This window comes from Ammospiza nelsoni, chromosome 2 (genome assembly GCF_027579445.1).
Source record: "Ammospiza nelsoni isolate bAmmNel1 chromosome 2, bAmmNel1.pri, whole genome shotgun sequence".
In the NCBI taxonomy this organism is placed as follows: Eukaryota; Metazoa; Chordata; class Aves; order Passeriformes; family Passerellidae; genus Ammospiza; species Ammospiza nelsoni.
Window position 1 is genome coordinate 63489171 of NC_080634.1, and position 22974 is coordinate 63512144.

Sequence of the window (22974 nt, forward strand, 5' to 3'; positions counted from 1 at the left end):
TCTTTATTGCGAGCATTAAAGTCCTATACACTTGAGACAGAGTATAATTCCTTCTAAATGACTGGAAGTCGTTGTACAATCCAAAAAGCAAAAGGCGCTTTTGCTGAACTGTTTTTTAATATTTTTTAATCCTGTACTACACCACATTTTCTTCAAAATCTTATGTGATCTGGGGAAAGTGTCTGGAAAAAAAGAAGCCTTTCTCTTTTCAAGTACACAGAAGATTGATTTGCTTTGTGCATCCCTCCTTGTTTTTCTTATCTACTGTTTCTAATTACACCTGAAACCTTAGTAGTGTGGAGAATTTCTAAATTCACTTCTGGCTGGATGGTTCTATTTCTGAACAGGAACTGCAGAATTGTTGAATTTTTTTCTTTGATTTGGTACTTTTTCATACTTGCGTTTAGACCAAGTAGAAGAATATTTGAGTTGAAATACCTTTGAATTTTTTTTGGGAGGTACTTGTATTCCTTTTAAAAATGAAGACAGCACATTAAGTTTCTTGTTGTTAGCTTTTTTTTTTTTAATATAGAAGTTACAAGAAAGCATGTTAATGTTTTGCCCCATAAATGATATCTTGTGAGGTTTTATGTTTTATCTCCTCTTTTCCATTAAGGAAATATTGTTTTAAGTAATTACAGCTATCAAAAGTATGAAATACCTGACTCCATGATCTGCTAGCTCTTTAATTGTAAAACACAGCATACTTTAAACATACTTTATTTAAATGAAATGCAAAGAATTAAAGCAAGCATATCCTTAACTTAAACTGCATGTTTGTTTGCTTGTTTATTTATTTATTTATTTATGTATTTATTTATTTATTACTGGGAATAGTTGGTGGCACCTACAAAAGTATTTCTATGTTGAAATTAAGTAATTTGAATTTTGGCGAGAGAAACCTCCTGACTGCAAGAGATAACACAAATAGAAGACAAAATTGCTTTCAATTAGCTGCCTGTGCTTGTACTTGGTTAATTTCTGCTACTGAACACAAAAGATTTTTTCCATTAATCTTCTTATTGTTTTCTTTTGTTATGAGGAACAACTCATCTATCTTTGCCAGCTTAAATAAGTACACACAAGGATTATCAGAGAGAATAAGATGATACCAAGAGCACTGGCTATAGTATTAATGAATAATGAACATTATTCTTTATCTAGTCCCAAATAAATTAAACGTTTGAAATAAATTGGTAATGTAATACAATGTAATTAAAAATATTTGTTTCATTTTGTGATCACACAATTTATTTGAATATATGGAAGTGAGGGTGCGTTGCAGGGAAAAAAAGAGTCATACTTTTTGGAGTTAAAAGAAATTTGTAACATTTGAAATCTGTCATGCAGTAGCCATGTTTTCAACAAGCACGGAATGCTATGGACAAGAGATCCAAATTGAATAATAGCTATATTTCTTATTCAGCCTTTCTTCTAAAAATTGAATTTTAATCAGAGTTAATTGTGACTATCAAGAAAATCACTTTTATTTGTTGTATTGATATGTTAGCATTGTTAGCATTCGTGATATATGTTACAAGGCTTGTACTTTTATTTTGCCTTTAAATGTAAAAGGGACAAATTCAGTAAATTTCATACATTTTTAAAGAATGATAAAAAATTATCAGTTTTTGTTAGAGTCCTTTAATCCAGTTAGTTAAAGTTTGTAGTGAATACAATGCAAAATGTTTTGGATTTTTTTGTTCACTTCTTTATTATACCTCTTCTCAGCTTGTATTTGGTTTGTTTCAGCAGAAACATGCACTCAGGTCCCTGTTCCTCAGTGTTGCTACATTTTAGAAAGAATTATATTGAAATTGATTTAATTTGACAAAGCTATTGGGTAATAGGAATTTTACTTCATGACACAAAGTGTGTGCAAATGTATCACTAATTATCTTCTAATTTTTAAATCTTTTGATCAGTATGAGATAGAACATGCTCTAGAGGTAGCTGTCTCAAAGATATACTTCCATACCGTTACACAAAAGTATTATTCAGTCTGAGATGAGAAACCCAAAACATTGCCAGCAGTGTGCGAGGGCCACGCTCATCAAATTTAGCTGCGTTATTAAACATGATAAAATCCACAGGAAAGGACCACAGGAAGCAGTACTTTTTAAACTGCATTGTGCACTGAGCAGTGCTTTATGAATTGTGTTGGCTGGGATTTCCAAGTGCAGCAGGTCCTGCTGGTTCCTTGTAATCAGGGGAATGTGATTGGTCCTGTAGGGTCCTCTTGCGTCAGTCATCACACACAAAGGCCAGAGTGAGTGAGTGAGGGAGGGTTCCAGGTGACAAACGCTACTTGTCATCTCAGAACTTCTGAGTAGATGACAAGAACCTTATCATTAATTTTTACATGTATTTTTTCCACACCATGTTCCCAAATCTCTGGTTGCAACAATGATGACTGGATTAACCTATCCCGCTGTTGGAGAGTAGCTTACTACATCTTCTTGTTACAATCCAAATTAATATTTGTTATAGCCCTGTAGGAGGCATTACTTTTCTGGAAAGCGTTGCTAATGGTTTGTTGGAGTTGAGGCAGGAAGTAGAAGCAGCTGTGGTAGACAAATTGTGAATGAGATCCCTTGATGCTTTTTTGATCCTTATTTCTCATAAAGAAACTTTAGAATCCCTTCATTTTTTGGTAATCAGACCAGACAGCACAAATACATGAAGAACCACTATTATTATCATCTCCTGGCTTTTTTTGTTGGCTACTGTTGACAAAGTAACATTTACTGCTACTTGGCAGTTTCCATTTGCAAGTGACTTGTGCTTGAATGTAAATCAATCATTTAATGTGTCCTGCTTATTTAAGGCTGCTGTGTATGATGCAGTCCCCAGGGAAGCTTTTGCACAAGAACTGCACCTCTGTAAAAAACAAAAACTTATGGGATTTTGTATATCTTAAGCTTAAACAAAAAAAAGTCAGGTGTTTCATGTCAGCCTTTGTATGCCACAGTAAAGAGATCTAGAAAAAAATAACCATGTTCACTGTTTTGAAATTCTCTACTCACTTTACCTGCAGTCTAACACATAGTATTATTTGAACTTTCCATTACTATTAAAAAAAAAAAAATCTGTAATCAAAGGATGCAACACACTTTCAAATCAGCTTGTTGCTTTTATGTTATGATCACCTTACCTTGTGTAGACAATAGCTAAAATTACTCATTACAAGTTATGAAATTGAATAGAAATTTCAGTAAACTCTTTTGAATTATAGAAGAATATATCTATGTTCTGAGTTTTCCTTGAGGCTTTAACTAAACTGTAACTGCTTTGCATGCATTTTTGTAGAGTCCTAGTACCTTGTATGTACTACGTACTGTCACTAGCTATCTCAGCTCAGGAAATGTTTATTTATTTAGAAAAAGAGCAAAGGACAGCCCTTAAGAGGAAATGTTTTGAGTTTAGGTCAAACCTAATATCCTGCCATCTAGGAAAGTATTACCATGTCCAATCTAGTAATGAACCCATTCCTGGGTGTTTTTTTCTGTTGAAACAGTGACTTTAAATTAATGTTACAGAATATTAAATAAGATGATTTATAAGTGAATTAGGTTAGAGTTTTATACGCATTTTTCTGTAATGGTGTGTACAAGGGAGTAAACATTCAGGGGTCATCAAACTGTTCAGTCATTTTATGTGTAATTAACATTAGGAATAGACCTAAGAGCTTAGGTTGGGCTTAGGTTGGGCATAGGAAGAGTGGAAGCCTGAGCATTTTACTACCAGGAGAGAAGAGGTGTAAATTAAGAATGTTGTGAACAAAAACTGTTAATTAATTAATTAATTTGGAAGTTAACTCTTTCGAGATGATAGGAAGTCTGTAAGATTGGTATTATACAGATGTGGAAAAGTGTAATGAAGCTATTTAGTGAAAAGCTACAGATGTAAAGAAAAACAGTACTTTCATATCTCATTTGTAAAGAAGAAATAACGAGGTACTTCTAATTTTAAAGGTGTTATTCTAACAAAACAAAATTAATTATACAAGATTTAAAGTCATCTTTGCATTTTTAAAAATAAAATGCATATTTATGAAACTCTTGTTTCTGAGTAGTATGTATTTACATTTAATGCATTAAAAATGTGGTGGTTTTCAGAGTACTATATTATACAGTAAGATGTATTTTTACCAAGATCATGTTCAAGCTAAGCCTTATATTTGCTTATGCCATGTTAAAAACCAAAAACACTAGGTAATTTCAGTAAAGCAAATGTGACTTCTATAAGTTATGCTACATCAAATATATGTAAAAATTGAGCTAGATTCTTATTGGCTAATTTAGTAAATTAAATTGATAAAAATTCTGTGAGCTACTGCTAATCATGTGATGCTTGAAAAGTTTTTTATTAAAAAATAAACCAGGTAAAATTTACATTTTAATTTTAACTTGCCATCTTGCATGTAGTTATGAAAGTTGATACATTTGCTTTCAGCTATCAGTGTTCATTGTTTCTAGTGCTAGCATTCCTTTCCATGGGAATGTATATTGTTTCTAGTGCTAGCATTCCTTTCCATGGGAATGTGTGAGAGCCTGACTGCACAGTCCCATCAGGCCCACGCACACACCAGGCTCATGGACCCGAGCAAGAAAAGAACACCTTTGCAACTGCCCACATGGCACAAAATTGCTCATGTAAACATGAATCCCTTTAATGGGTTTATGTTTTCCTTTTCCATCAGCTTTAAAGTGTGCTGGCAGATCTCATACCTAGCCACCAACACACACACACCCCCATGTCAGTCTGTCCTGGCCAGGAGAGCCCTGACCTGTGGTACCCACTTCACCTGTGGCCCAGCCTGTTGGCTGCTACAGCCTGGAGCTGGTAGGAGGTTACATGGATGTGCTTTGTACAGCTCTGGCCACTGTGTGAGCCCAGACCTGGGATCTCCTGGCAGATGGCCTTTGAGACCCCTTTGGTCTCTCTCACTGTTCCTTGTCCCAGCTACCAGCTTATCCTGCCTCAAATTTGCCAATTTAAAAACATGTCCCCTCACATACACAACAGAGAATTTAGAAAGAGAATTTAATAAGGAGATGAGACAGGTTACAGTGGTCACATGCAGGACTGTATTCACCAGGAACCTACTTATTTGCAGCTCTCCTGTTTAATCTCGTTTCTTCTGTATTTTCCCCTGGGTTTATCTTCATTTCTCCCCTCCTTTTGCTCTTCACCTAAACAACCCCATTGAAAATTTCATGTTTGCCTAAAAAGCTCAGAATTCCATAAAAAGTTCCACAGATATTCACAGTTCTCTTCCTCTCCAGCAGGCCATAGCATGTTTCCTCTCTTTACTTATATTCATGATAATCTTGTCTTTATTCTCATCAGTTAAGAGTTCTGGTTGAAGCTCTTAAAGGTGGTGCTTGAGAAGGTCCTGTTATGGCTCACTGATCAGAGTCTCCAGAGTCCTGGGCTTTGCTACTATTCCTGCTATCTACATTTTGCCAGCTCTGTTCATTTTATCACTTCAGATTCTTGCCTTTTCTCTTTTTTCCTGAATAACTGTTAACAAGGTATTTTTACAGAAGGTTTCAATTCAGATTATAAGTATTCCCTTTTCCTCCTAATTTTCCTCTCTCCTCCTTTCTCCACCTTGGAATTCTGTTTTTCTCTCTTAAGGGGCTCTTACTTGAGTGGGTTGTTGATGTCCATAGGGAGGAACGAGTTATCTCCTGGAAATTTATGCCTGGCTTTTCTCTTGCTCATAGGTGTTTTGGTTCTGAGTACAGCCCAGAGTACTGTAATTCTGGGCTGTACTTAGAACCAAATTCTGATAATTAGGAATTGCAGTTCAAATGTGTCTGGTAAATTCTCTGTGTGTACCATTCCATTTCCATGTCACAAAGGTGCATACATTTCTGAAGAATACTGTTGCTTTATCTCATTTAAGGCTGCTGTGTATGAAGTCTGAAACAGTATTTCTAAAATGTATTTGTGTGAAATATGTTAATTGAAATAATTTTTTTCTTTGTAGAACCAAAATTGCAATTTCAGCCAACACATCAAGTACAGCACAAAGTTATGAATACAGAACAGAATGGCATCAAAGAGAATCATTCAAGACACGTTTCTCGCAATGACATGAGACAACCAAGGAATGAGAAACCCCCTCGTTTTCAAAAGGATTTTCAGAATTCAAGGCAGGCTTTGGAAAGTGGTGGGTTACCAAGAAACAGAGGTCCTGAAAGGCACAGCTCTTTAGAACACTGGACAGATGAAAAAAATAAAAGTGACAGACATTATCCTAGAAATGACAGGTCAAAGGATTTGGGTTATCCCATAACCACTCACCAGAGTGATATTACTTTCAAAAAAAGGGATAACAACATGCAAAACAGAGTAGGAAAAGGAGTGTCTTTCTCAGAATTCAAGGAAAATTCTGCTGCTCAAGATGTGACAGACAACAATAACCAGAAACGTGGGAAAAGGGAAAACCAAACACACAATTCAGAAAATTTTTGTGATAGGAAGGCACGAACAATAAGTAATGAAGCCTTTATGGTAAAACGTGAGCAACATTTTGGTGTTAATAATGATTACCAAAATCCAAGTAGGACTGATAATTTCAGTGCTATACCAAATGGAGATACTGAGCATCATCAGAAAGGAAGACGAGTAGGACCTATCAAATCGTCAGGACCCACTGTGATCCCATCTTTTGATGATAAAATGTTGTATTACAACACTGGTCCCAAAAAGAGAACTGGGCCCATCAAACCAGAGAAAATACTGGAACCATCGAGTCACATGGAGTATGGAAAAAGTTGGAGACCAGGGGATGAATGCTTTGCTCTTTATTGGGAAGACAACAAGGTATGCCTTTGCTAAATGAGAACTATCTCAAATTGTACCTCTCATGCTCTCTTACGTGTGTGTGGGAGATATTTAGCACACTACCACTGGGACATGGCCTTTGTTCATAGGTGTGCAGTGTGCTTCTTGCCTAGCTCTGTGCTCTGTTTTTTCATATTTATGATGTATGTCAGTTGCATTCACTGCACAAAATTTTCAAGTCCCTTAATCAAGTCCTTGTTTCTGTCATGTACATGGAGTTTAGGGTGTCTTAAGTTCTTTACTGAAGCATTTGACTTAAGTGCCAAAAATTTGAAGGGATGAATGAGGATCTAGGTGCTCATATTCTTTGCTGAGGAACAAAAACAATAAAAACTGTGCTATCTAGAATATCTATAATGGTAGATGTGTAATACCTTTTTCTGGAACAAGTCAGCACATGACCTTTAGCAGACAAAGAAAGAATAAAGTCTGCAGGAATGGGGCTGTAAAAAGCCTGCCAGTTTTCTTTCAATCATTACAGAACAGAAACAGCAAAAGGCTTAATTTTGTTTAGCTCTTGTACGCTATCAGGTAAAGAATTTATGGACAAATTAATTATGCTGCATGATAGATTTGTATTACTGATTTTTAAAAGTTTAAATACTTTATTTTCAGCTCTTTTCCCCATTAATGAGATTTCTCTTGCAGGAGGACATTTTGCTTTCTTCTCCTTTGCTAAGAAAGTTTTAGGCTGTTTTTGTCATCGTCTGTTCAAGAGTTGTCTGCCACTCTTCATTAGTAGTTTCTTTGGGTTTTACCCCTTTCTGATAATCTGACAAGTACCTTAAATATTGTTGTTCTTTAAGTACTTTTTAAGAATTTTTTTAAAGTTTATTTATTATAAGTGTTTTCTTTTTTTTTTTTTGTCTGCATTAACTCAGCAGCATAAGTTTATTTTTCTCTTTTCTGCTAGTGGCAACCCATAGTCAGGTGACTGCCTTAAATAGGAATATGTAGCTTGAGTGGATGGATTAGTGTGAAGTATAATGGCATATTACTGAATTGTTTCCTATTTTCAGAGTACTTGCATTACTCTGAAATGAGATCTTGAAGTTTTTAAAAGTGCAAACCTTGCAAGATAAGTACATATGTCGTAATCCCAGAATGTTACGTATTCAGCAGATTAGAAGGTGTGTTTTGGGCAGTAATTGGTTTCTTGATAGTGTAAGTAAATGCTACGACTCACTTCTAAGACATGTGATGATAAAATACAGTACTGAGCCTTACCATTTAGGAGGCTGTGATTTTTTTTGTGTTCAGTCAGATAAAATTGATTTAATACGTTCAAGAAAGTATATTTGCATAAATGTAAAAAACCCAAGTTTTGTGTTTAGAAAAAGGACTTTATGAAGAGGCAGTTTTATCATATTTTCATCATATTTTTATCATGTTTTATTGTGTGACAACATAGGTGTGCGAGTACACACATACAAGCCATATCAGTATATGGCTAATAAGTACTTACAGATGTATATTTTAAGTAAACATCTTAGAATAGCATTTCTCTGTATACAGCAGTGTTAGTGATTAATTTGTTCTGCTTTCAGGGAGATGAAAATGGGTCTTTTAAATGGTCAGTCTACTTAAATAAGCTGTGTATCTTCTCAATGAATACTCTAAAAATGTTCTGCCATGTCCTTGGTGTCTGCCATGTGGAATTTTAAGATACTCGATTTCATATCTAGTACAAATTTAAAACAAAATATAATGCTGACTATGACTAAGTATGTATACACACACAGAGACATATATGAAAAGGAAGTTGTTAAGAATTTGTGGTATTTCTGGTTGTATTTTGTGACCTTTGAAAATTTCTCTTTTAAGTTCTACCGGGCAGAAATTGAAGCTCTCCATTCTTCTGGGACAACTGCAGTTGTTAAATTCAGTGATTATGGAAATTATGAAGAGGTGCTTCTCAGCAACATCAGGCCTGTTCATGCAGACACATGGGTATGTGATAACAAATTGTATTAAAAAATACCAACTACATAGTCTGTACAAAATATGTAACTCTTAACTAATTAATGCCTACTCACGCAAAGAATGCTACCTACATGTGTAGAAAAATAGTTGCAAAGTACACGCACAAAATCTCTGATTTTACTTCTCTATATGAAACCTGATAGACATGTATTACGATGTGGTATTCTTCCTGTATAATAAATTTCAATTGTATTGTTTGAAAATGAATAATTGATCTGTCAACCAAACAGTTTTATGCATGTTTTCTCTCTTAAAAGTTGTTACTTACTCTATTCAACCCAATTTTTTGTTTTATTTCATGTACATTGTATGTTGTTCTGTAAGGGTTAGGAAACAGTCATTTAAAACGTATGTTCTGAAGCTTTTCACTACATGTGTATGTATGACTAAAAATACACATCTGTATCCCTTTATTTTGTATCATGATTTTATTCTTGTTTCAATGATTTCTTCTTTGCCAAATACTGTAGTGGTCATGTATGCATCAAAATCTGTTTTATGAAGTTTAGAATGTATTACCCTTATGGAAGTTGGAAATTTTAAAAGGCTTTATTAGTGAATGTCATGGAAGCAGAGATACATTTCAATTAAAACAAATGTCAGGAATGCACAATTCTTTGCTGTTTACTCTTACTATAAAAGGCTGCACAAAAAATACTCATCTGCATATTGATTCCTTAATGATGAGTTGACTGTGCTTATTTTAAGTTCTTACTTTTGGGTCATAGAACCATGTTACTATTGCTGCAGAGGCTGAACAGTCAGCTCTTGTTTCCCAGTGCTCTTTTAACAAGTATTGTTGCCTGTAGTTCTCAGATGCCTGTGAGATGGCCTTTTTGTACTTAAAAAGACACCCGAAACTCCTCCCAGCTGATGCATTGCTGTTTGTATCAAAATTTACCCTTTATCCTGCCTTCTTTTTGTCCTACACTCTGGCCTGTAAGATGCTAGTTACTTATGGTATGATTGTATTATTTTAACCTTTTTTCTGGGTTAATAATCAGACTGTTCTTCATATGATACAGTTTTGAGGAGTGGCTTTTATTTTACTTTAAGCCACTGAATGTTAGCTCTCACAGTGTAAGAACTTGGCCTAATATTAAGACTAAGTTGATCCTGGTAGTGAGGTGCCATTTCCTACTTGATTCTAGTAGTGAGGTGGTCATTTTCCCTGCCTCTTCTGCCTATGCCTGACCATGTGTTCTTCCTCATCCCTCTCCTCCCATGTTGGATTGTCAGTCATGTAGCCACAGGATGAAATTGAATTAAATGAACCACATTTTTGTTCCCCCAGGTTGTCTTACTTTATTTCAGAGTTAGTTTGTTAAAGCTGAGGCAAGGGTGGGACAGTGTATGGAGAGGCGATTCTGACAGTAAGTACCATAGTCCTGACATCATGCTGCCTCCTGATTGAGTCATTGAGGCTTCCTCTGTGATTACTGGAGACAAAAGAGGAATTTCCAAGGACTTTCAGTCCATTCAAAAGTGAAAAATACCTTTCTCAAGGTTCTTATTTTCTCTCAAGGTAGCCTAGTTACATAAATTCAAACAATGACATTTCAGATCATTACAGTTACACAAGATGAATGCCAATCAACATCTTCACAGTAAACATCATTTAAATGAGTTGTTTTCTGACAAATTGCTCTTTTGTTGCTAGAAGGTCCTTGAAGCTGTAGGATATTTGCAGAAGAAAGTTGATTAGGACCTACCTCTTCACTTCTTTGTTTTTGGGTGCTAAGCGTAATCCTCATTATGCATTTGCAGTTCTTAATCACCCATTGATACTCAGCTTTGTCTTTTAAGCTGAACACTGTTGGCCATTTTTCTTTGTCTCAGTGTTCTTATTATGTATAAATCTAGATAGCATGCATAAATGCAAAACAAAGTTATAATGCTGCTTAGTTCTTTGACTTAAGATTCAAGTAACTTGGGTATATTTCCTCTTTACTAGAGAACAAAACAGATTTTAAAGTAACTTCAATAATTACTTTTCTTTCACTGATCAATGCTACTGGCCCCAAGGAGCATGTATTACTGGAAATATTGTGCTGATTTTTATTTCAATTGTTCCACATAATTTCCAGATAGTGAAGTAAAGTCCCTTTTGCAGTTGCTTGGGTCCATCAATGCTTTTAAACATCACCTCCTAAGGGCACTGGAGCAGGCAATCCCCAAAAGTCTGAAGTCAAGCAGGCGAGGCAGAAGGCTGGCTTGGCTGAACAGCAGTATAGCAAAAAAGAAGGTGTATGCCCAGTGGAAGCAGGGTCAGGTGGCATGGGAGGAGTACAGAGATGCTGCTTGCCACTGTAGGAAGAAAATGTATGCAGCTGAAACTCAGTTGGAGTTGATGCTGCCAGAAATGTGGAGGGCAATAAAAAAGAGGGTTTTTTCAAATATATTAATGGCAATAGGCAGTGTAAAAATAACATCAGCCCATTACAGGATGAAGATGGTCTCCTTACAAACAGGAACAGGGACAAGCAGAGGTGTTTAAGACATTCTTTGCCTCCATCTTCAGCATGGGTGATGGACCAAGGGAGTCTCAGTGCCCTGAGCTGGAAAACCATGATTGAGAATCATCAACTCACAGTTTACTCTGGAGTTGTGTGAGATCTCCTTGTCCAGCTGGATCCGTACAAATCTATGGAGCCTGATGGGATTCATCCAAGAATCCTCAAAAAACTGGCTGATGTAATCACAAAACCTCTCACAATGATTTTTGAGTGGTCTTGGTAATCTGGAGAGGTCCCAGCTGACTGGAAGCTGACCAGCTCTATCCCAGTTTTCAAGGAGGTCAAGGGGAACCCTGGAAACTACAGACCTCTCAGTCTCACTTCAGTGCCTGGTAAAATAATGGAAAAGATTATTCTGGGAGATACTGAAAAACACCTGGAGACTAATGCACTCATCAGTCACAGCTAACACAGCTTTGTGTGAGGAAAGTCCTCCTTGTCAAACTTGATTTCCTTCTATGACAGGGTAGCCCACCTAGCTGACCTAACAAAGACCGTTGATGTAATTTTTTTGGATTTCAGTAAAGCTTTTGATGCTGTCTCTCACAGTATGCTCCTGGACAAAATATCCAGCCCAGAGCTTGATAATCACATTATGTGGTGGGTGAGCAGCTGGCTCTTGGGTCAGGTGCAAAGGGTTGTAGTGAACAGGGTGACATCAGAGTTTTGGTGACTGGTCACTAGTGGGGTTCTGCAGGCTTCATACTCAGCCTCTGTGCCCTTCAACACCTTCATTAACAACTTAGACGTAGGTCTCAAAGGAGTAAGTTTGCCAATGACACCAAATTGGGAGCAGCTGTCAACTCTCTTGAAGGCAGAGATGCTCTTCAGAGGGACCCAGACAAATCAGAGGGCAGTCACCAAATGTTTGAGGTTTAACAAGGACAAGTGCTGGATTTTCCACCTTGGATGGGGTAACCCTGATGGTGTGTGTACACTAGGTAATGAGGGGCTGGAAGCAGTGCTGCAGAAAGGGACCTGGGGATCATGTCAGTGGCAAGTTGAGTCATCACTGTGCCCTGGCAGCCAGGAGAGCCAGCTGTGTCCTGGGGGGCATCAAATACAGCATCATCAACCACTCAAAGGAAGGGATTGTCCCGCTCTGCTCTGCACTGGTGTGGCCTCACCTCGAGTGCTGTGTGCAGTTTGGGACACCACAATATGGGAAAGACATTAAGCTATTTGAGAGCATCCAGAGGAGGCAGCAAGCATGGTGAAGGGCATTGAGGGGAAGCCTTGTGAGGAGTGGCTGAGGTAATTGGGTTTTTCAGCCTGGAGGAGACTGAGGGCAGACCTTGTTGACCTTCAACATCTTTCTGAAGGGAAGGTACCTATGTCTTCACTCCTGTGACCAGTGACAGGACGCAAGGAAGTGGCATGAAATAGCATGATTCAGGGGAGGATATCAGGAAAAGGTTTTACACTCAGAGAACACTGTAACAGGCTCCCCAGGGAAGAGGTCACAGCACCAAGCCTGACAGAGTTCAAGAAGCATTTGCACAGTGCACTCATGCACATGGTGTGACTCTTGGGATGTCCTGTGCAGGGCCAGGAGTTGGACTGCTAAATTGTCAGTCCCTTCCATTTAGCATATTCTCTGATTACACAATTCTTGATCTTCGATATCTGTACTGAAAACTTGTAGAAATACACTATATGTGAGTTCTATTTCAGACTTCTTTTTGAAAGAGTTGCTAATACTGAGAGAAGATTTAGTGAACTCTTACAAGACGTAAATGTCTTAGAAGTGATTATTCTTTATTGTTTCAGTACTGTTTGTTTAGGACTCATGTTGAATTTCATTTTTTGTCCAACAAATACAAATGGATAAAAGTATACCACTGGGAGGAAGAAAAAAAAGCAAAGCAAAATGCTGCTTGGCTAGTCACTTGCAATAACAGCCAAAGTACCACAGTGACCTTATTTTGATGACATTACATATTTTATGAGGTGCTTATTTAAGCACCTCAGGATCTGCTCTGCTTTTGGCAACCTTTATAAGTGATTTTTGGTTTGTTTGGTTTTTTTGGTGGGTTTTTTGCTTTGTTTTGTTATCTTAACTGTAGATCAACTCTGCCTCATATTTTCAAAATACATTGTGCTTACCACCTAATGAAAAAAGTATAATAATTGATTGTGTACTGTCCATTATGCAGTTTGCTTAGAGTTCTTGTAAGTTTTCAGTCTGTCTGATACCTTACATGCAGCTATTTATCTTTCTGATGGCTAGAAGATAAAGCTGAGTTTTACATTAGGTAAACCAAAAAGGTAGTGGGGATTTTTTTTCAATAATCACGTACAATACCAATATAAATACATTTAAGAACACTAGAACTGCTTATTGTTTTTCTTAGAGCCTGAAAATATGTCCTAGGTATGGAATTCATAGATATTTTTAATGATAAAACATTTGGGTTCCACTATTCTAGAGTTCTTATGTATGTAACACTACAATACTGTATTCCAATAGTTCCCTCAATGTAGCAGGGGTCACTTAAAGTATTTTAATCCAAATAAAAAAAAAAAAGTCACTGAAATGCTATTGTAGAAATAAGAACTGCTTGTTTTTTCTTGTAAATGATGTAAAATTATAATAACAACTGAAAAGCATTGGAAGGACCTTCCTGAATCACTTAATAATTTGTTCTGTGGAAAAAAAATAAAGTCAAGATAATACTTTAAACTCTAAGTCTTAATTTTATTCTCTATTTTGTAGGATATTTTTCCCTTAATAAATTATGAAAATGTACAGTCTAAGTGTTTATTTTGTGACATTTTTCCCCAAAGCCAAATGAGTCTTTGCTTTGTTTTCCATTCTGTTTCCTTAGTAATGTCAGTCTTTTTTCCACCCTCTTTATGCTACAATTACCTTTTTTATTTTCTACTGCTGTATGAAGGAAATAAAAATCATAGTGTACCCTATGTATGTATGTAGTTTCACTTGCATATGTTATGGCCTTAACTGCTTGTTCTCTAAACAATCTGGAATTCTTACAGATTCTTTGAGTACAATTATTTTAATTCTTTAAGAATTCCAATTATGAAGTGAAGCCTATAGTTTAGCTTAGTTCCTCTTCCTGCAGTATCTTGCACTGGATTTCTGCATAAAGATAAAAGTACGCAAAAATTATTATTAAGACATAAATATTATACATATTCCTGGTTTTTCTAGAATTTCTTTTGTTTTGTGGAGACTGAAAATCCATTTTTGCACGTTTTCTCAGCTCATTCCTCCAGTAAGGAATGAGCTGAGGAAGGAAAATAACAGGATTGTGGATTGCAGTTAATTCTTGCTGGCAGACAGTTCAGAGTTCAAGTTCGATAACATTGTATCTTGTCACAGAGCTTTGAGAGCTTTTGTGTCTGTTGAATTACCTTAAACTGTAATTCAGGGCTTGATCATAGCTTTCCATTTCAGGTAAGTGAAGAGGTAAACTCCTCTTAGTTTTCTGAAGGTGTTTATACCTCCCTCAGCAGTGTAAAGAGCAGTGCTGAAAACCACTAAATGGTAAAGGTTTACAGCTGCTTCTTTAAGCTGGAGAAGGCTTTTGCCTTCCTGTTTTATGGAGGTGTTAAACCCATTCAAATGTCTTTATGACAGGCTAATAACTACTTGAAAGATTGGGTGCTGTTTCTTCATGGCTCTTAGGCCTGGATGCCCTTGGCATCACACTGTGGTCTTTTTGTGTTGTGTGTAAAGCAGGAAATCTTTCCCACTGAATAGTTAAGTAGGTGCAGTAGATAAATGTGTGCTGGTTGGATCTCTTATATACCTTCTGTCCTCATTGACTACACAAAACCCAAGGCTGATAAAAGACAGTGGTACAGTCTACTTAATTGGTTCTAAGATTCCTGTAGAAAAAATGTCCCTGAGTATTGCATCAGAGAAGACCTTGATGTCTTTCATTCTTTGGCTTCTGTACTGTTAGGAAAATCTCTAGAATAATTTTACAGTTCAAAATAATTCAATGACTCAATCCATTAAATGAAGGATGAGTGTTTTGGACTACTCATCTTCCTGAGTGATGGTGGACATTTGTTGAAATTAATCTAAAACATTACTAGTGTGACTTTAGTTTCCAGAAAAGGCTATTTTTTGGCTTTAAGAAAGCACTTGAGCTGTAGGCAGTAGTTTTGTTGGGATGTGCCTTACTTTCTATCTTGTCAAGTTGGTGATTTCTCTGTCCTCCTAGACTGAAAAATTGCTTTTCATACTCAAACTTTTATTTCTTACCTGAGACTTTTTGTACTCACTGGAAATATTGTCTTAAATTCCATTGCATCTTTTACAGTACACCATCATACATGCCCTACACATAGTTTAACCTTCAGGTTCTCTCAGGATAATTCTTTATGTAATTATTTATTTCCCCAGCCTTCTTTTAAGGGGAATTATTTTGAGATGAACTTTTTGAAAACCACTTACCCTGATCAACTGCTAGTAAATGGTTTTCTTTAGCACCTTATCCTCTGAGAAGCTGCATAGTTTTTCAGACTTCAGCTTGTTGTATGCATGTTGGAATAGAGATAGACGTTCACAATTTAGCTATTCCTCTGAAAGTTACTAGCCCTTAGCTGAAACATGGTAACTGACATTGAAAGGTGGTTAAAGAACAGCATTTTACTTTTTAATAAACTAAAAGTAGGCAAATTTCAATTGAGGAGGTAATTTCTACTAAGTGGGCATAAACCAGGGGCTTTCAATTTTATGGTTGTATGATTAGGCATTGTAAAATATATTTGAGTCTTCACCTTGAGCATTTCATATTCATCAGACTAGGAAATATTGCTACTAATTATTACCAGCTCTGCAATTCAGATTAAGGACATATTCTTTGGTTTTACAATTATTGAAAATAGTTGTGGCAGTTAAAGCTGGACTCTTGGAACATTACACTATTCTTCTCCTTCTCCTCTTGTTATTAATTGTAATTGCATATAATGACAGGTTATTATTTGGAGACTGCATATGGGCTCCTTCCTTGGGTTATTTTGTGACTGTTTCTCACTAAATATCTTCCTTTAACCTGAGTTGCAATTTTGTTTTGAGATAGTTTTTGATCCTGCTCTAGTGTGATTTAAGTTCTTCAAAATCTCATTTTGAGAATTCTGAAAGATTCTTTGCTTGGATTTCTCTATATTGCCTGTGTTGAGATTGAATATGTTGAGTAAAAGAAGTTAGTTGTGTAAAAATATCTGGGCTGTTCTTGGCATCACTGTTTCTCTCCTGATTTCCCTGTCTTCTTCACTTTCCCATGTTCTGAGTTTGTCCACATTTCATATATTAATTAAAAGGATTTTAATTAAAGAGGAAATGAGTGGAATTGGTGTAGTATTCCTGACCAGCTGCTTTGTAAGGAAGGGGGACATGATACTGTTTGTTTGGTATTGCAGAATAGAAGTGATGATGAATATAATCTGTGGAGTATGTGGGGTATGTGTGTGTAAGATTACATATATATACATACGAGTAACATTCCAGATCTTACTCATGGGTGTGTATACAGCACATGTTCAATAGATATGTTACTTAATGTACTGAAGATTCCTTATACAAGAATGGTTAATATCTGCAATGCTTGAGCATTTTTCCTCCTTGTTTGATGACCTGCAGGTGTTGTCAGTAATAATATCTAGAAAAATAAGTGTTTTATAATATAAGAACTAAAAAAAGAATTTTTTTAAACTGTGAAAGTAGGTTTTTTTCAGCAAGGTGATCTGTTTTTCTTCATAAATGGTAGAACATAGAAAATTACTCTTTTAGGCTGTTTTTTGGGGGGATAAGGGGAGAAGGAGGGAGGTTGGGGGAGTTCAGTTGTTGTATGTTTTTTGTGAGTTCTATTTTTTGGTGTTGAAGATATCTTTGCCAAAAGGGAACACATGTTTCTCTAATGAGAGTGAGTTGGTTAATAAAAAAGGAATAAATATATGATGGCTATACAGAGGGACTTTTTATCCATGTTTTTTGTATTTAATGAGTATGTCACACATATTGAACATCAAACATGGTAGGTGTTTGATAACTAACTTTCCAACTTGGAACATGTGATTATGCAGGCAGATATTAGAGACTATCTCAGTGCTCAGTTCAGATTCTCCTATGCTTATGAAGCCTATTTATAATTGGTCTTTTCTTTTTGTAGGGCTTTTTTGGTTTTGGTGTTTTGTTTTGTTTTTTTCTTCCTTTGATACCTAATTGGAACTGTTGCTTCTGACTTCTTAGTGAAAATCTTGAGAGCTTATTTCATGCAGGCTCAAGTTGATAAAATCTTTTGCAGAAAAAGTTTGCATAGTTATGTAATGGTTTCCTATTTGAATTTATTCCTTCATCTCTTTTCTGATGTGTTTATTTTTGTTCTTCTCTAGACTATATGTTCTCATATAGGACATCCACTGTGGGTCACAAGGCATACAGGAGCAAATGAAAGCAGTGGTGTTTAGTTATTGCCATACTCTTCGTTCCTTTCTTGACAGAGCTCCCCCAGTGTCCTGTTTCAATGTAGGACACTGCTGAAGAATGTTCTTGAATGTTCTACAACTGACAGTAAAATTTTACAAGATATTGGATGCTGTATTACACTAAGCCAGGCACAATTTTACAATTGGATGCAGGCTTGTGGGGTTTCTCTTCTTGCTTGCGTTCCTTCCTGACCTATTCCAGTCTCACTTCTTTTCCCTGTACAGATAATCAGCCTCTTTTTGATGATGTCAGACACATGTTAGGTTACATAGCAGTCCTCACAGCTGGGCATTTTGAGGCTCATGTGATGGAAATCACATCATAAATCACAGAGTTTCATCAGTGTCTAGGGAGAGGAGTGAAGCTGAGTCCCCACTGAGAGAGCTGAATCTTCCACAAGTTCAGGCCAGTTGAAGGAGAGAGTTGCTCAATAAAAGTTCATCACTCAGCCTGGAAATGGACTTCCTTCCATATCAAAGTGGGAAGGGAAATACTTGTGAATGTGAGTAAATTGGTGCTATGGGGTTAATATGTAGTAGTTTTATTTTCACACCTGGAAAGTTTTTTTAGTTTTTTTTTACTTTGTTCCTAACTTATTGTGTAGATGTAAAAATTCCTGAAGACTGGACATTACAGTTTTAGGATAATAGAATTGCTTAGGTTAGAAAAGGTCTTGAAGATCATCAAGTAAAATCATTATTCTGGCACTGTCAAGCCCACCACTAAACCATATCCCAAAGTTCCACATCTGCAGGTCTTCTAAATACTTCTAGAGATGGTGGCTCAGCCACTTCCCTAGACAGACTGCTCCAAGGCCTGACAAAGGCTTTTGTGAAGATACTTTTCCTTATATCCCATCTAAGCCTCCCTTAGCACAACTTGAGGTGATCTCCTCTTGTTACTCGTCACTTGGGAGAGTAGCCTGACCCCCACCTTGCTACAACCTCCTTCAAAGTAACTGTGGAGAGTGATAAGGTTTCCCCTCAGCCTCATTTTTTCCAGGCTAAATACAACCCCAGCTTCTTAGGATGCTTCTCATAGGACTTGCGCTCCAGACCTTTCACCAGCCCTGTTGCCCTTCTGTGCCCATGCTGCAGCACCTCAATGTCTTTTTTGGAATGCAGAGCCCAGACTGGACAAAGCACTCAAGGTGTGGCCTGACCAGTGCCCAGTACAGGGGGACAATCACTGCTGTGGCCCTGCTGGCCGCACTATTGGCCCTCTTGTCCACCTGGGCACATCTGGATCATGTTCAGCCACTGTCTCTAGCCAGCACACCCTGGGGTGCCTTTTCCACTGAGCAGCTTTCCAGCCACTCTGCCTCCAGCCTGTGGAGCTGCCTGCAGCTGTTGTGACCCAAGTGCAGGACCTGACACTTGGCCTTGTTGAACCTCTTAAAATCTGCCTCAGCCCATTGATCCAGCCCATCCAGATCCTTTGTAGAGTCCTTCTACCCTCCAGCAGATCAACACTCCCACCCAGCTGAGAGTGCACTTGATCCCCTTGTCCAGATCACTGATAAGTATATAAAGCAGAACTGCTCCCAGTACTGACCCCGGGGAGCACTGTTTGTGACCAGCCACCAACTGTTCTGTCCTGTAGCAGTATAAAAAGTTCCTAGTGTTTATAAGCATATTTTGCCCATCATCATCTTTTGAACCTACTGTAGAACTTGCAGAATGATGTGGTGTATTTTTTTAAAGTCATGATTATTAGCTAAAATATAGGTGACCCCGACACAATTTGGCAAATTTTATTTTAAAATATAAAGCATACAAAATACAAGAAATATAGAGGTCCTGACTTTCAAGTGAAGATACTGTCTTTTTTATGGGTCTGTTCTGTGTTGTCTCATAGGCAGATTCTGTTTCAAGTTTCGTAAATTGCTGCGTCCCTGCACTACCTAATGCAGTTTTGTTTCAGTTTTTAATTGGGTGTTGTTTACATATATTTCTTTTGAACTTTTCTGTATATTTATGGAAATAAATTTTGCCATGTTTAACTTTCTAATTTAGTTTGTGTGCGGTCAGTCATTCACAATCAATTCACATAGGTGTTTGTTTACTAAATATACGCCTCTGTCTCTGTGTGGCCTTTGGGATTTGTATGTCAAATTCTGTCATGGCTGAGGTTGTGCACATGGCCTTCTTTTTCACATAAAGTGTCACCAAAGCTCTCTTATTTGCTGTTAAGATTTTTGATAGTGAGTTTTCCTAACAGGAAAGCATTTGATAATTTCTCATGACATCACTGAGTGCTTGCTTTCTCAAATTTATGTTGGCAGGGCTTTCTGTTTACATGCTAAAACAGGTTCAGCAATACAGCAAATAATTCCCCCTACTTCCACTCTTCTATGGGCTCATAGAAGGTTTTTCTCACAAGTGAAATTGAGTGTTGATTTTTTCCCCCCAGTCTATGCAGTATTCTTTTTTGGTATAGTTTAGGACTGTCTTTATTATCAGCCTGGCAAAAACACTTCCAGTTTGTGTTTTTTTTCTGGATGAATGGAGAAAACCTGATGTGCCTGTTGGTTCTGTGTGAATTTATATAGAATGTCTTACTTTAGTGTATCAACTTTTCTTTTAGAAATTGAAAGTAAACCTTTAAATATTTATCATTTGATATTGATATTGCTCAGTGAAGAAGCTTTTCACTGGTGAAAGGGATATGGTCTGAATGGCTTAAATATGTACTTGTAAGGAATTCTTAACATCCATGGCTTTTCCTGTATTGAGAACACAGTGACAAATTTACAGGAAAGTGTGTCCATTTCCACACAAACTGCACAGTAAGAGTTGCATGTTTATTTCCATGTGTGCCAGAGGGAATGACTGCAAGTATGAATAAACTGTGCAATACCCTTAAGGGGAACCAATAAGCCAGCAATATGCCTGTGGGAAAATCATGCCCCAGGCTTACGTTATTGTAGTTTTATGGAAATGTATTCAAAAAATTGTTTATGTAGAAAACGATTAAGTGTTTTGTTTCCGCAGCTGAATCAATGAAGTACAAAGAAATGTCTGATTCCAAGTTAATTATTTAAGTTATTGTTGCTTTTAGTTGTTTCAGATTAAGTATGTAATTATTTTCCTTGCTCATCCATTTATTTTGCATTTCTTGATTTTTTTTCTGAAAAATTACTAATTTTCTACTGCTTTCTTTCTAATGTTTATTGTTTCACTCAAAACTCAAGATGTGTATTGTTTTAGCAGAATCATTTAAAAATTAGCTGGTTTTGAAGCTCAGGTTCTTTATATTTTCTACAGAGGAAAATGAGATAATTCTAATTAAAATTAATAGTGTATATTAAATTTTTCAGGATTACCAAATAATTTTATTATAAATCTAGTACCTTTAATTGATGTGCAATAAGGCATTAGTTGAAAAATTCCTGGCCCTGACAGTACTTATAGAATATATAGAATACATATTATATTATTTATCAAATTTATAGTATTTATAGTATTTCTAGAATTTTACAAAAACTGGCCAAGAAAATACAAAATTTTGGTTATATTTGATTAATGAAACATTTGGTTAACATTTGGTTAACCTTTGTTTAATGAAAGTCAACAGAAAATATTTATTATCATTAATTTATTTCAGATGCTAAAGAGAAGACTACTCAGAGAAGGGTCATCTTGAAATTATTATTTGGAACATGGGAAAACAACAGTTATTATGGGATAGTTCCACGCCACTTAGTTTGACATACGTAGTTAGGAGCATATTTGCTTGTGGCCCATCTGTGTTCAGTGGAGAAAAAGACATATCCTCATAAGGATAATTTCCTTTTTCTAAGTGTAAATAAGGGTAACAATGGGTATGTGTTTTACTGGTTTTCTATTTATTTTTTAAATGCCATTACAGCAAGTTTGTTGTAAGGTCAGTAGCTGTTGAAATTGACTGCTCTTTCATTAGGGAAATATTTACTGGTTTTCTCTCTTGGATAAAAGGCTTTGTACAGAGCTTATTTGTGTAGTACATCAAAATCTCATAGAATTTGCGAAGCAGTGAAGGAGAAAGACATCACTAGTACAGTAGATTAAAACATTTTGTGAAGGGGTAGGGATTATTCTGGCTGCATATAGAATGGCAACAAAAAATAATTTTGTAGTTGCAGTTCAAAATCACAGGGTGTTTTTAGTACATGATACAGTACCACACAGAAACTCAATTTTATGCATCTGTGGACAATTTAATTTCCTTAATTGTTGCCATGATACATTTAACATTTCCATTTCTGCCACTACTGTTTTACCTAATACATAATTTTACTGGAGTGAAGCTAGGGCTAAAAACTTCAACAAAGCTATTGATGGCTGAGACACAAATGTCAAACCAGAGTAACCTATGGAGGACTGTACATGCAGCAAAAATGGTTTTATACTCACATATCTATACTAATTACCTAAGGCTTGCAAAGTCCTATATGCAGTGAGGTGCTTATTGGGTCATGAGGTTCACTTGTGTACCCTTTAGATCCTTTACAGTTGTTCATCCTGCATGTTCTTTACAGACAGAAGATAAGGCAGTAATAGGGCTAAGAGTTTATATTACGATCTGATGTCAGTGAGGGGTCGGCTGTATGCAGATCTCGAACCCCACTTGCTCTTCTCATTCAAGTTCTTCAGGAATGAGAATGCCCATAGGCCCAGTCTAATATAGATGTGTTGTATGCTGGGGGGAAAAAAGTGAGCATCTGCAGACTTACAAAGGTTACTCTGGGAGAAGATTACTCTGTGAAAGGAATGGATATTTTGGGTAAGAAGCCTGTCTTGTGAAGAAAATTGATGAAGAACAAATATGTTGAATTATTCTGTAATGGACACTTCAAAAAAAAGTCAGTACTTGATTGAGACCCTTGAAAAATCTACATTAGTCATACTTCCTCTTTTACTTAAAATTTTTACACATCATTTGATAGTAATTTCTGAAATTACTGCCTAAAGCCACTATAAAGTTGTATAACAAACCCTTTTTCCCCCCCACAAAATCCTACTTTACTCCTAGTTATTACGGAATTCAAAGAATCTATTTAAGTATTCTAATAAAGTAGAAGTTCCAGAGAATACTGTAAACACTTCAGCAAATTAATTTTTTTCCTTGCAAATATGGGTTAATATATTGCATATAAAATAATTAAAAATTAACGAC

General features: G+C 36.4%; 1 protein-coding gene across 2 annotated transcripts in view; it reads left to right on the plus strand.

The window, feature by feature from the left end:
• The window catches only part of TDRD3 (tudor domain containing 3), a 96369-nt gene that overhangs the window by 61790 nt on the left and 11605 nt on the right, over nucleotides 1-22974 (plus strand). For both annotated transcript variants that reach the window (XM_059493361.1, XM_059493362.1), the window contains exons 11-12: nucleotides 5999-6837; nucleotides 8683-8808. In XM_059493361.1, the coding sequence (XP_059349344.1) occupies nucleotides 5999-6837; nucleotides 8683-8808 (965 nt within the window). The remainder of the gene's footprint in view (nucleotides 1-5998; nucleotides 6838-8682; nucleotides 8809-22974) is intronic.